We start from the raw sequence: 13,787 nt of genomic DNA, 5'->3' as shown, positions 1-13,787 counted from the left end.
CTGTTCTCAGGGTCACAGTCTGAAAGGTCCCAGAAGAGTGAGCAGGGGCTTAGGATGAAGTGGCTGGCCCATCAAGTACCCAATCTGGGCCCTGAGCCTAATGTGAATGCTTCTCTTACCTGTCCATGCAAGTCCACATGGGGTGACCCAGGCTGGACAGGGGCATGGCATCCTCCAGGTGACCACAGAGACAGGGGAAACCTCTCAGTGGCAAGTTGGGAAGGAGGGAGGAATAGAAGGATGCCAGCAGGTTGGGGAGACTGAGTGGGGTCTGGGCCTGGCAGCTAGTGGAAGCTAATCAATCTGTGCTGGGCTGGACCTAGGTCCTTCCATAGCCCTACTGGGGTCTCTACTGGCTACAGGGGCTCTTACCTTGTGGGAAAACATGAACTTTGGCACCTTTCTCCCAGAGGGAACCATGGGGGTAGGTGGAAGGAACAGTATGGTTGAGAACATGGAACAGACACAGGTTCAAGGGCAAAGCTCCAGGGGAACACGGAAGATGGAGCCTGGCCAGGCCACAGTGTGATCCACCAGTGCCCACAAACCCCTACAGCAAGGCTCAGAGGGCCTCTGGGGCTCAGTCCCAATGGCTAACATTCTGCCTGGAGCCTTCTTCAGTGGCACCTGCAGCTTTAGGAGCAGGAGAAACTTCAGGGGGTTCAGGGAGCCTAGGGTCTGGAACCTTCGAGTGGGGAGACTCAGAGACTTCAGTATTCAACCTGCTTCTCCCTTCATTCCCCTGCAAGACAGGTCCGCCACCTCCCTACTTCCTCAGCAACCCCTCCCAGGTTCTGAAAACTTCCAGGCCTTCTAAATTCTCCTTCCATCCTTCCCCCAAATGCCTTACTGGACAAGGCAAATCTGGAGAGTGGGCAGCTGTACCCCACATAGCAAGGACACTAGGAAACCTGGACAAAAAGGATGGGTAAGAATAGCCCCCTTTCCAGAGCCCAGAGGTGGGGCTGGCACTGGGCCTACCTTGGCCTTGCTGATGGTGCAGTGCAGGGCGTTGTTTTCCTGGTCATAGAGTAGACTGAAATCCAGTGTGCCCAGGGCAGCTGTGGGAGAAGAAGGTGTGGGTCATACGCTGGCTACGTCAGGAGGAGTGATGCTCTCCCCTGTGTGGCTTCAATAGTTACATTTAGTGTGTATGTATGTATATATGTATTTATTTATTTAATTTATTTATTATTTATTTTTGTCTTTTTGAGACAGGGTCTCTCTGTAGCCCTAGCTGGCCTGGAACTCACTATGTAGACCAGGCTGGCCTTGAACTCACAAAGATCTGCCTGTCTCTGCCTCCCTAGTGCTGGGATTAAAGGCATGTGCCACCATGCCTGGCTATTTTTTAATTTTTAAATTTATTATTTTTATTTTATGTACATCAGTTTATTGCCTGCGTGTGTGTAAGTGCACCTGTGTTGTGCAAATCCTGCAGGGATCAGAAGAAGGTGTCGGATTCCCCTGGAACTGGAGTTATAGACTTGTTAACTGCCATAAAGGTGGTGGGAATGGAACCCAGATCCTCTGTAAGAACAGCCAGTGCTCTTAACCGCTGAGTCATCTCTCTAGCCCCAATAATCACATTTATTATTATTAATTATTACTTTCATTTTGTTTTGTTGAGACAAGGTCTCCCTATGTAGCCCTGGCTGGCCTTGAGCTCAGAGGTTAGCTCACCTGTGTCTGCTGAGTGCTGGGATTAAAGGCATGCACCACCATGCCCAGCTATTATTACTACTTTTACTAATTTTTCTTTTTTTTTCGTCTTTTTGAGACAGCCTCTCCCTGTAGCTCCAGCTGTACTGGAACTCACTATGTAGACCAGGCTGGCCTCAAACTCACAAAGATCTGCCTGCCTCTGCCTCCCAAGTGCTGGGACTAAAGGCGTGCGCCACCACGCCGAGCATATTATTACTATTTTTTACATTTGTTTATCTATGTCTGTGCACGTGTGCCACAACATGCATGTGGCGGTCAGGGGACAACTTTCAGAAGTCAGTTCTCTCCTTCTATGTGGGTCATGGGGATTGAACTCAGGTCATCAGGCTTGGTTGCTGAGCCAGCTTGCTGGCCCAAAAGTCATATTTTTTCCCCAAGATTAAAAGATTTCTTCGGGGCTGGAGAGATGGCTCAGCGGTTTGTCCGTAACTCCAGTTCCAGGGGATCTGACAGCCTCTTCTGACCTCGGTGGGCATTGCACGGGTGCACTTACCTACATGCAGGCAATACAATGCATACACATATTTAAATTAAAAAAAATCTTTTTATGTGTATGCGTGTATTGCCTGCGTGTAGGTAAGTGCACCCGTGTCGTGCAATGCCCTCAGAGGTCAGAAGAGGCTGTCGGATCCCCTGGGACTGGAGTTATGGACAGTTGTTAGCTGCCATGTGGGTGCTGGGATTCAAACCTGGGTCTTTAGCAAGAATATCCAGTGTTCTTAACTGCTGAACCATCTCTCCAGCCCCAAATAAAATACTAAAAAAAAAAAATGATTTCTTTGGAAGCAGCAGCAGTATACAGCAAAAATGTCCTCTATAGTCCTCGGAAGTGAACATGCAGGATCTGTGTGAAACAGGCAGAGGAGGTAGTCTCCCGGCACACCCACCAACACAATCCAGAACACACCCTCCAACACAACAGTCTCCACCCCACACACACAGATACTAGCTGTCCCCAGCTGCTGTCTTCAGGCTGCTGCACAAGCTAAAAGGGAAAGTCATTTTTGTTTCTAAATGGCAGGAATTAGTTAAAGCACGCAAAGTACGGTCACAGCAAAGCTTAGTGAAACCACACGGGGATCACATTAATGCCATTTTAAATTATCCAGTTGACTTTAGTATGGAAGATTAAGAAAGGGGATGGATCCCCAGTGCTAAGGCTCACAGTTGACTGACAGAGAATGGAGGCCCAGGTTCACATTCAGAACTCCCATCACCAGGCCAATCCAAAAAGCTCAGGAATAAGGCAAAGATGTAGATGGACGTGTGGTTGAGGGGCATAATGCTGACCTAGTCTGTACCAGGCCCTGGGCTCCATCCATAGCACAGCAGAACAAAACAAACACCTCAAGTTCTACAAACACAGATTTAAAGCTTGCAACCATTAACAACAGAACTGCTCCTTCTAGGTAACAGGTGAGGATCAAAAGGCATACCCATCACTAACTTTTGGACTGGGGATCTATCTTAGTGGTAGAGGCCCTGGGTTCAATTCTCAGCACTATAAGAGAAAAAGAAAAATTACCACTATTTTTGTTCTAAATAGGAATAGAAGAATGTCATTTGCCCAGCTCAATGGTTGGTACTGTGACAGTTGGACACCTACTGTGTGCTACCCTCTGCATCCATCTCCCCCACTGGCACCCCTGGGAGTGACAATATTCTGTCACTGTCAGACGAGGAGCTGAGGCTTAGAAATGCTGGGTGGGTCAACCTAACCCCATGAAAGGTACCTGATCACACCTAGGCTGTCAGTTCAGAGCCCAGCTCCCAAATCCTGCTCTGTGCTGCCTGTTCCAATCCAATGTGTTGCTCATGTGTACCAGGCACCCTGGGTACTGTGCCTCAGTTCCTCCAACATGGGCAATGTCACAGGGAGGTCTGAGAAAGCAGAGGTGAGGCTCTAAGAGGTTGCAGGCCTTGACCAGCCTGATTGCTGATTGAACCCCCAGGTGACACATAAGACTTCGGTTCCCTGATCTCTCTAGGTTTTCAGAGCCCCTGAGTGGGCAATGGCAATGAGGACCCCAGCTGGGTCTTCACGCTGCTGCCAAGGGCCAGAGAGAGGATGCGGTAATAATTGGGTTCCGCTGCCACCTTTGGGGCAGTCACCTGCTGCAGCTGTGGCCTTCAGTGTCCCAAAGGTACCTAGTAAGAGGGACAGGGCCTGGGTGGGAAAGACCTAGGAAGTCTCCAGACAGCAAGATGCATGTTCTTGCATGTCTCCAAAGCCCTGATCCTGTCCCTAACTACTGGGCAGATCATAATGTTGTCCAGTGAACCAAGAGACATGGAGAGCCCCAGGAGGGACTCTGGGCCTCAGTGTGAGCGGGGCCATCAGGGAACGCTTTCTGGAGGAAGTGATTCCTCACCTGAGCCAGGTGGCATCAACAGATAGTAGCTGGCCAGTGGCATGAAGAACTTGGGAAGGACCAACCATAGGTACCTGGTAGACAGGGGCTGGCATGATGCTGAGGTGAATGAAGGGTTGGACTAGGACTCTGTACTCAGCAGGAGTCTACAATGGACTTGAAGACAGGTTCTAGGTGAACTGTGGCAACAGCTGATTCCAGCAATACCCACTGCATGCATCTAGCCTGTGGCTGTCTTCCCACGCAATGGCAGAACTGAGGACATGCTGGCCTACAGAGTCCTGCATACTCCCTACATGGCCTTTGCAAAGCCTGCAGGTTTCTGGACAGCACAGCTCCTGATATGACAGTTCCTTGGGTCTTTGGGGAGGCAGATGCATCAAAGGCTATGTATTCAATTGCCCTTTTTTTTTTTTTTTTTTTCCTGAGGGGCACATAGAGGTGTGTCAGATTCTCCCAGTTCCCAACAGGTGATTAATGTCGCTGTCTCTGTCTCCAGCACAGTGTGAATGTGGAGGGGCAGCACTTGCTGTCAGATTCCACAGGTTCAAATCCCAGTTCTGCGTATCCCTGTCTTGTGACTTTGGACACCTTTCCTACCTCTTTGTGCCTCAGTTTCCTCATCTGCAGCCTGGAGACAACTATCAGTACTTTATGGCACACTGGGCTCATCAGGTGATTACATGTGCAGCAGATGCACTTTGGTGATGCTTCTAGATCATTACGTTTGCCCCACTGAGGAATTTCTGGAAGTGGAAGGAACTGCCCTCAACTGGATCACCCTCTCCCTGCCTTTGGGAACACTATGTATAAATGGTCACTTAAGCTTTTTGGAATAAGTAGACTCATTACTATGACTATAATGATTCCTCTTGTGGGATACACTCACAGTCAGACAGAAGGGGTATAAGGTGACCCCTTAACTGGGGGTCCTCAGTGGTGCCTCATTTTGTTGCCCTCTCCCTTCACTCCAGCCTCCGGTATCACAAATAGCTTTTCCTTCCGTTCAGTTTCGTCTAGAAAACCAGGCAATACTACTTGTTAGAGCTGTGTTTAGACTAAGAGTTACTAGGGCTGGAGTGAGTTGAAAGTGAAGAATGTATGGATTAGCGATGGAGAATGTGTGGATTAGCGATGACCACAGCGAGCCCTTTGCTGTGGCATCCTCGCTCCTTTCCATCAATCAGCTGGGTAGGTGAGTATGCTACAGATGAGGATGCTGTGAGTGAGGATCTAATGATAAGGGTGCAGCAGGAGAGGATGCTGCAGGTGAAGATGCTGTAGAAGAGGATGCTGAGGGTGAGGATGCTGTGGGAGAGTATGCTGGGGTGAGGACGCCATCTTACAGGGCTTATACTGAGTTCAATATTGTATAACTGTATTAATTCAACAGCGAACCTAAAAATTTTATAGCCACTTTTGAAAGAGATGTATCTTTGCTTTGGAAACTGTTATTGAGTATGTTAAAACTGTACTGAAATGCTTCTTCTAAAAAAAATTAAAAGAAAAGAATCTGTGGTTTCGCTGGGCATGGTGGCACACGCCTTTAATCCCAGCACTCAGGAGGCAGAGGCAGGTGGATCTCTGTGAGTTCAAGGCCAGCCTGGTCTACATAGCGAGTTCCCAGTCAGCTGGGGATACAGGGAGACCCTGTCTCAAAAAGACCAGAAAAAAAAAGAAGTCAGCTTTAATTAACAAGAAACCATCACCACTGAAGTGAAACCTGTGCTTTACTGAGACAAGAGATGCTGGTTAGCTGGAGCTCATATTTTAGGGGTGACTAATAAGGGACCAGCATCACTGAGGATACATCTTCTGGGAAATATTTCCTTTGAGGTTAGTACATAGAAGCTGTAGTTCAGAGGGGACCATAGAAAGGCTTCTTTTCAAAATGGAAGCCCAACTTGGTAATGTGTAAGAGTCTCCCACATGATTGGTGGCATGAAAGCTGCATAATTGGTCACAGAGAGCAGCTGAGGCTTGGCACTGTGTGGCAGGGTTGGAGTCCCTCAAGAGGCCAGGAGAGACCCCTGATGAAGGTGTAGCCTCAGTTGTGAGGAGAACTCCATGGTACTGGAGATGCTGGACCATGGGATGACTGCCAAAGAAAAGCAGCAGGTGCAGAATGGAGCTGGCTTCAGTCTGCAAGACAAGCTGTGTGTGCTGTGGCTGGCAGGGTTGGATAAGTGGAGCTGCCCAAGCCTTTTGGAGCCAGAGGTTGGCAAGTGAGTTCCAGATGTTGGATATTGAACTTTCTACACTGATGGATTTTGGTTGTGTTTTGATCTGATTGTAACTGTACCCTGGTTCTTTCCTCTTGGAATAGAATGTATTTAACTTGTTTTTGATTTTACAAGAGCTCACAATTGAAAGACTTTGGAAGGCAACTATGTTCACCACTATACCACCAATGCTGACTTTGGATTTTTAAAGAGAATTTGTACCTTTAAAGCATTGGAATTTTTAGATGGGGACTTTTAAAGTTGGGCTGTGTCTTATATTGTGATGTTAACGTGAGGTCTTGGGAACAAAGAAAGGAAAGGTTATGGTTTAACAGTGATATGTTTGTTGCCAAGTTGATAAGGAGTCACTTGGGATGGCTAATCTTGGTTGTCAACTTGACCAACTTGGGAAGAAGAAACCTCAATGGAAGAATTTCTTCCATCAGATTGCCCTGTGGGCTTGTCTGTGGGGCAATTTTTTTAAATTGCTAATTGATTGTGGTAGGTTTAGCCTACTGTGGGAGGTGCCATCCCTGGGCAGGTGGTTTAAGAAAGGTAGCTGAATGTGAGCCTAAGAGCAAGCCAGTAAGCAGCATTCCTCTCTGGTTTTTGCTTCAAGTTCTTGCCTTGAGTTCCTGCCTTGGCTTCCCTCAACAGTGGGCCATAATTGGTAAGCCAAATAAATCCTTCCCTCCCACCCCCCAAAAAGAGGATGCTTTAGGTGAGGATGCTGCAAAGTGCCATTCTCTTCCCTACAGTCACCCAGCCAGGCTTCTGCAACATCATTCTGCAGAACTATTGACTTTGCACGACAGTTAGTCAGTCTGTTGTCCAGTTCAGGCCACTTGCTCCCTGGAGACCTCAGTCTCTGAGTGTAGGGTCCTGCCTCAGGCAACACCCAGGAAAGCAACAGAGGGTCAGTCCACAAAGTTGGGCCATTCAAACAGCCTTGCTCTCCAGTCATTCTCCAGGAGCAGGGTATGACACCACATGTTAGAGTACACACTCTGAGGTCTCTTTCTGTGTCTCAATCCCAGAGGACAAGCCAGGGACATGGAGGGCTGCCTCTCAGGACACTAACATCTGTTCCCATCACCTGGGAAGGAAAAGTGTGCCCAATGTGTGTCCTGAAAGGGATTCACAAATGTCTTTTACTCCATTAAAGTTCTATAAGAAATTCTACTTTGTCACTGGAAGCTCTGTTACCATTTTGAGACTTGTAGGGGTGGAGGAAGAGCTGTCTTATGGAACATATGATTCAAAGTTTTATCTTTCCATTTACAGAAATGAGGCTCAGAGAGGGGAGGTGACCTGGTCAGGGTGGCCTAGTACAGCTGGAGAGTCTGTCTTAAAGTCTAGTGGCTTCCTGAAAGTTACTCTTTGCTGCTTTGTGTAACTGAAGTCCTTAAGGGATGCAGCCAGCCAGAGAACAAAGGACAAAAGCAAGGGGCTGGGGTATGGCTCAGCAGTACAGCCCTGGCTTTGAATGAGCAGAGCCCTGGGTTCCAGCCTTTGCAATGGGTCAGGGGCAGGGCTCACTGCTGCCCTGAAGGACCCAAGTAAGGTGGCTGTGGTGGTAGTAGCAGTGGCAAGACCAGAAGGACAGGAGACACTGCTTCTCTGTGAACCCCAGGATTCTGCAGGCCCTGCCCTCAGAGCCACTCAGATCACGTGCCCTGATGAAAGTTTACATCTTTGGAAAAATAATGAAGGTTGGTCACTAATGGGCCTTTGAGAGTTGTCACTGGCTTGCTGATAATTATAGAGCTTTAATGGGGCTAATTCAGAGAGAATCAAGCTCAAGCCCCTGTTGGATTCTCTAAGGCTGAGTGTCCCCCAGTGGAACCAGTGCAGACAGACAGCCTGGCCATGACCTTGGTCTGCACTTGAACTTGCCTGACCTTCCTTGGGAATCTGTCTTTTCTTTTTTTTCTTTTTTTTTAAAGAAAAATGTTAGCCTCTAGAATAGTTTTATAGGGGACAGGCAAGATGGCTCATTGGATAAAGTTGTTTGCTTTGCAGGTTCAATACCTGGGACCCACATAAAAGGGAGGAGAGAACAGATTCCACAGAGCTGTTTTCTGACCTCTACATGTGTGGTGTGGCATGCATACCCCTCACATCATACACATGCATAACTGTAATAAATGTAAATTAAAAATTTTTTATAATAAAGGTTTTTTTTTTTGTCTTTTTGAGACGGGGGTCTCCCTGTAGCCCCAGCTGTCCTGGAACTCACTATGTAGACCAGGCTGGCCTTGAACTCACAGAGACCTGCCTGCCTCTGCCTTCCGACTGTTGGGATTAAAGGCATGCACCACTACGCCCGGCAACATTTGTTTTTAAACTGGCAAGAACTACAGAACATTATCAAGCCTGATTTGAAAGTATTTTGTAGGTGGGAAAACTGAGGCACTGTATCAGGAGGCACTGTGGGAGAGGCAGAAGAGTGAATGATATGCTCCTGCTCTCAGAGCTAGGACTTTATACATCTTATTTTCTTGCCTTAAGCTGCTCCAAACCAAATCACCTCCCAGACTCTTAGTATGGCATTCAAGCCCTTTTGTGATATGATCCCTTTGACCCCATTATCAGTCTCTTCCCTTTGCAACAGCAGAGGCTGTTGGTTCTATGGTTGTGCCCCTACTGGGCTGTGTTTTCCACACTTAGTTCCTGGGCCGTCTTTTTTCCTTCCTTTCCCCTTCCCCCCAGCCTCAGAGCATAGTCCTCTCTGGGTACTCTAAAGTAAGCCAGAACTTCTCCTACAGGTTTCCATCTCCCTGTCCCTCCCTGCTGGTCCCCTTGAAGGGTTTCTATGAACATCCTGAGACCAGAGACTGTGGTCTAGCCCATGCTTAATTCTTTGTGCCTGGCACAGTGCTGGCACATAGCTGGTATTGTGCTGTTGAATGTATAAGAATATGATGGCAGGTCTGGGCAGAACATGACTGAGGCCCACAGAAGTTCTAGGTGTGAAGAAAGGAACTACATACAGCAAGAACTGGGATCTGCCCATGCCCAGGAGAGCCTTCCAGGCAGACCCAACAAAGCTTCCTCTACCTCATCTTTGCTCTTTGGTAGGACCTCGGTGTGTTCCAGACCTCCATGAGTACCTGTCCTGACCCAGCTGAGTGAGTCATGCAGAACAGGGACATGTGATGCATTTCTGGCCAATGAGACAAAAGGACAGGTCTCCTGGGAACTTCTAAGAGCAGTTTCTTAGTCCTAGACATGGGGGAAGAAACTGGTTCTTCTCAAAACTAGGATCTTCTGTTGCATATGATACCTGGACCCACAGCAGCTGCCTTGGACCATGAACATCCTGCTTTGCTGATGGAGACTGACAGTATTCCTGGGACTGTGGTTTTATCTCCTCACCCGTATGGAAATAGGAAATCTGCTCTGATTTTCAGCCTAAGAAGAAAAGAGCTGGCTGAGTGGAAAGACTGGGTGCTGAAGGGCTGCTACAGTGTACCCCAGGTCCTGCAGCAGGACCTCTACTGTCCTCTTTAAGCTATTCTGAATTGATTTTATGGAACTTGCATCCCAAAGTTTCCTAGTGATTACAACTTTGGGAGGATGGGGTCAGGTTCCCTCTGTAGATGGGGAGGCAGGACCACAGGAGCAGGTGTCAGGGGCAGGAAACAGGCAGCTTGAGACACAGAGGAACCCAGGACTCAGGTGTTTCCTTTCTATCATTGGCCTGTTAAGGTTGGCAGTGAACACAAGGGTCGTGTGTGTGTGTGTGTGTGTGTGTGTGTGTGTATGAACATACACGTGCCTTGGGGTAATCAAAAAGGGAGGGGATATAAAGAGGGGAACAGAGCCAAGCAAACAAGCAGCCTTTCAACCACCACTTGGACAACAGAGCAGCCGCCCTCATTTCTTTTTGTAAGAACAGATAATCCAATAATTAGGGCAGCAAATAGCATAGCCCTGGCTAAAGCCATAATGAACCATCTGGCTCAAATCACTTAGGCTTATTCTAAGGATCTGGTTGTCAGAGCTCAGAGGGAGCACAGCCTGGGGTACCAGGTACAGGATGGGCTTGTGCAAGGTTTCCTCATCCACAAGAGCCAAGATTTCCATGCTCCTCATCCAGATGAGAAACAAGCCTCCTGGCTCAGTTTCATAGCCACCTTCTTAGCTCTGCAACCTCCAGACTGCTTTTCTGTATTTTGTTAGTGCGGGTAACCTCCAGTTCAAACTGGAAAACCTGTATCTAGGCCTGCCCTGTTAGCCACCTAGCTCATGTCTGTCCCCAGCTAGGACACCTGTAGCCTGCGCCCAGGACCCAGTCCTGTTTCCTCTTGCCCCACTCCCAATTACTGAGACAGTGCTCCATGACAACTGTGAAGTTGATGGATTGAAGATGGAGCTGCTGGCCGGAGTTGTATTCTTTCTGGTGGATTTGGGGATAGCCATAAAGTAATGACTAAATTTCTCTCCTTTTGGCCATATGCCATTCACAGGGCCACTGGGGGACCGGGAGGGTGGTCTGAAGCTCAGGCACAAGTCCCACCCACCTGCTCACTCCCCTGGCAGCTGGCAGGATATAGGTAATAGGAACAGTTTCCCACTCTTCTCAGAGTGGCTCTGTATCCTCCAGAGGCTGAGGGTAGCCCAGTTAGGACCTCCCCAAAGGGGGGGCCAACCATCCAGGAGCCTTGAACAGGCTGTCAGGAACTGGGCCTGTGAGGCAGATGCAGGACATAGCCCTGCAGGCAATAAACTCTGCCCACCCATCCTGCAGGAAAGCAGCCGGTGAGGCCTGTTCTCCAGTACCCATGCCAGGAGGCAGGGCCTTGACATGCCCTGAGTGAGAGGGCCAAGAAAGATCACAGCAGGCTGTGTTCATGAGGGCTTGACCCACCTCTGTTGATGGCCTCTCTGGAATGAGATGAGGGGTCTGAGCCAGCAGTGACACAATGAACTCTGCTTCTAGAGGCATGCATGTTGGGGGAAAGTCAGGCCCTAGCCCGGAGGCCCAGGTGACTGCCCAGGCCAGACACAGGCACTAATGCTGCACCAAGGACTATCAGCGACCTGGAGAAGCAGGCGCCAGACCCACGCCCCACAAGTCTACCTTGCTCCCAGGACTGGGTTTTGAGGCTGGCTCTCTAGGTCTAAGTGAAGCTGCTTGGGCCACAGCTGGGCTGAGGGCCTTCCACGCAGCGACACCCCACGCCTACCCCGCACAAACCCACTGGACACGAGCAGCGTCCTCTTCCCACCTGGGTTTCCCCGATGGTCCCAGGTTGGGTGCGGCAGGCACACTCAGGGACCATACTAGGCGCCAGGGGCCGCGTTAGGGACCCTGCCCAGGCCCCAGCACAGAGGACGCTGGCGTCCCCTCGCTCCTTGAGGTTCAGTCTCCGAGGAGGGGTCGCGACTGGGTACTCTCTGCCCCAGGAAGCCGGCGTAACAGGTGAGCGAAGGTGGGCGACCTGGGCCAGTGCAGTGGCGGGGTCCGCGAAAACATCAGGAGGAACCGCCAAGGTTTCTCCAAAGGACAAGCCGCCCCCTGGTCCTCTTCAGCCCGCGCACTAGCAAAGCTGCCGCGCTGTGCGGGCCGCCGGGCTCACCGAGGAAGCGGGGCTGGCCTCAGCTTGCCCAATTCCTCTCTCGGACCGCCCGGCCGCCCGGCGCTGGCTCTCCGGTCGGGAGCGACCGCGCGGCCCGCAGCAACTGGTGTCTCCCTGGGGCGCAGCTCCGCCCTTCCGGGGAACAAAAGCCGCCGCCCGCGCCGGAGCTCCGGACGCGCGGGCCGAAGGGGGGCGCGGGGCAGGCTCCCAGGATCCGGGGCCGGGAAATAAGACGCCCCCAGAGGGCGCCCCCAAACTTCCCAGCTCCAGCGTGCAGGCCAGGGGGGCTGGGGGCGCCGGGTGGTCTGCGGAGCGCGCAGGGAGCGCTCAGAGCGAGCGCGGGGCTGCGATCGGGCGGCCAAGGGGATGCTTTACAGGGATGCAGGCGCCGTGCAGTGAGGATGCTCTGCGGGACCGCGGTCCGGCGGGATGCTCTGCAGGGACACGGGCGGGCGCGGTGTAGGGAGGATGCTCTGCGGGGACCCCGGCAGGCGGAGCGTGGGGAGGGGCGCCCGGCTGAGACTTGGAAACTTACTGCAGTCGTCCGACTCGTAACCGTCGGCGTCCGGCTCGTCCTCGGGTGGCTTGGCTGGCGGCCGCGCCGGGCTGGGGCCAGGGCTGGGGCCCGGGGTGGCGCCGTAGGCTCCAAAGAGCTGGTCCACATCTTCGTCGTCGTCGCGGGCGCCGTCGGAGGGGCTGCGGTGGCCCGCGCTGGCCGCGGCGGGTCGTGCGGGGGCGTCGGGAGGTGCCTCTGCGCGAGGCCCGGCGGCCGGGGGCAGGCCCCGCGGGAAGCGGGGGAAGTAGTCGGAGATCTGCTTGATGGGCCGAATGGGCCCGGGGCACACGTCGATGGCCATATGCTCCTGGATGCTGATGGTCGCCTTCTCCCCTCGCCGCCGGTGGGTCATGCAGGCAGCGCCGCCCCGCTCGGGCGCGGCCCGGCCCGGCGCGACCCCGGCCCGGGGGTGGCTCAGCAGGCCCGGCGGGGCGCGTAAGGGGCTGCAGGCATTGCGGGCGCGGTCCCCGGACGGCCCCGAAGCTGCTGCTGCTTGCTCGGCGGCTGCGGGCCGAGTGAGTGTGGGGCCGGCAGGCAGGGGGCGGGCCCAGCCCGCGTCACCCGGTAGCAACCAAGCAGTGAGTGTGCTGCGCGGGCGGGCGCAGAGCGAGCGAGTGGAGCTGCCACACTCACTCCCGCTCACACGGCGAGCACACACAGACTCGGGTCTGCAGGGCCACCGGCTCCTTCCCTCATGCACACTCACTGTTCAAGCGGGGAGGCAGGGTCCTGCAGGTCCTGCGTGCCAGTACGTGAGGGGCTGCATTCACTCTTGCCGGACACATGTAGTTGTGCAAGAGCACTGCAAACACATACAAACGTGTGCACACTCAGTGGAAATGACCACCCACTCGGGGCTACGGGATACAGACACACATGTAAAGTCTGTGACACAACGCACCTCCCCAGCCTGCACATACACCTATGAAACACATGTACCCAAGGATACCCGGGAGGCACGGTCTTTCGTGTTGGTGCACACCTAACAGAACCCCCAGCCATAGACCATTGGGGGATGTGGACTGAACTCAAACTCCTGCCTTCTGCTTGGAGGCAGAGAGCAGACCACCAAACCACTCACAAATGCACCCTCCTAGGAAAGCAGGAACAGGCTGTTTACACCTAGTAGGGCATGTGCACCCTCGGCTGTCCCAGGACACTGCTGGTACAGTATGTTCACTTCCTCTCAGGTTACATGTAACCTCGAGCCCTCTGTGACCTGGAATGGGCTTCCCATTCAGTCCCTGGGTGGTTTGAAAGTCAGGCTGGGTAAGGACCAGGGCTTGGTCAGGAGGGGAGAGGGCAGCAGGACCATCATAGAGGAGAC

General features: G+C 52.0%; 1 protein-coding gene across 2 annotated transcripts in view; it reads right to left on the bottom strand.

Annotated features, from left to right (window-relative positions):
• Doc2b (double C2 domain beta) overlaps nt 1-12,985 on the bottom strand; it is a 33,631-nt gene extending 20,646 nt beyond the window's left edge. For both annotated transcript variants that reach the window (XM_029561440.1, XM_008828760.3), the window contains exons 1-2: nt 12,440-12,985; nt 982-1,061 (exon numbers count right to left, since the gene is read on the bottom strand). In XM_029561440.1, coding sequence (XP_029417300.1) covers nt 982-1,061; nt 12,440-12,812 — 453 coding nt within the window. In that variant the 5' untranslated portion in view covers nt 12,813-12,985. The remainder of the gene's footprint in view (nt 1-981; nt 1,062-12,439) is intronic.
• Nucleotides 12,986-13,787: the final 802 nt, after the last annotated feature.

The sequence above is a fragment of the Nannospalax galili genome, unplaced genomic scaffold, assembly GCF_000622305.1.
Source record: "Nannospalax galili isolate Female #2095 unplaced genomic scaffold, S.galili_v1.0 scaffold212, whole genome shotgun sequence".
Lineage (NCBI taxonomy): Eukaryota > Metazoa > Chordata > Mammalia > Rodentia > Spalacidae > Nannospalax > Nannospalax galili.
Note: the sequence above shows the minus strand (reverse complement) of the source record. Positions and strands in the feature narration are given on the sequence as shown.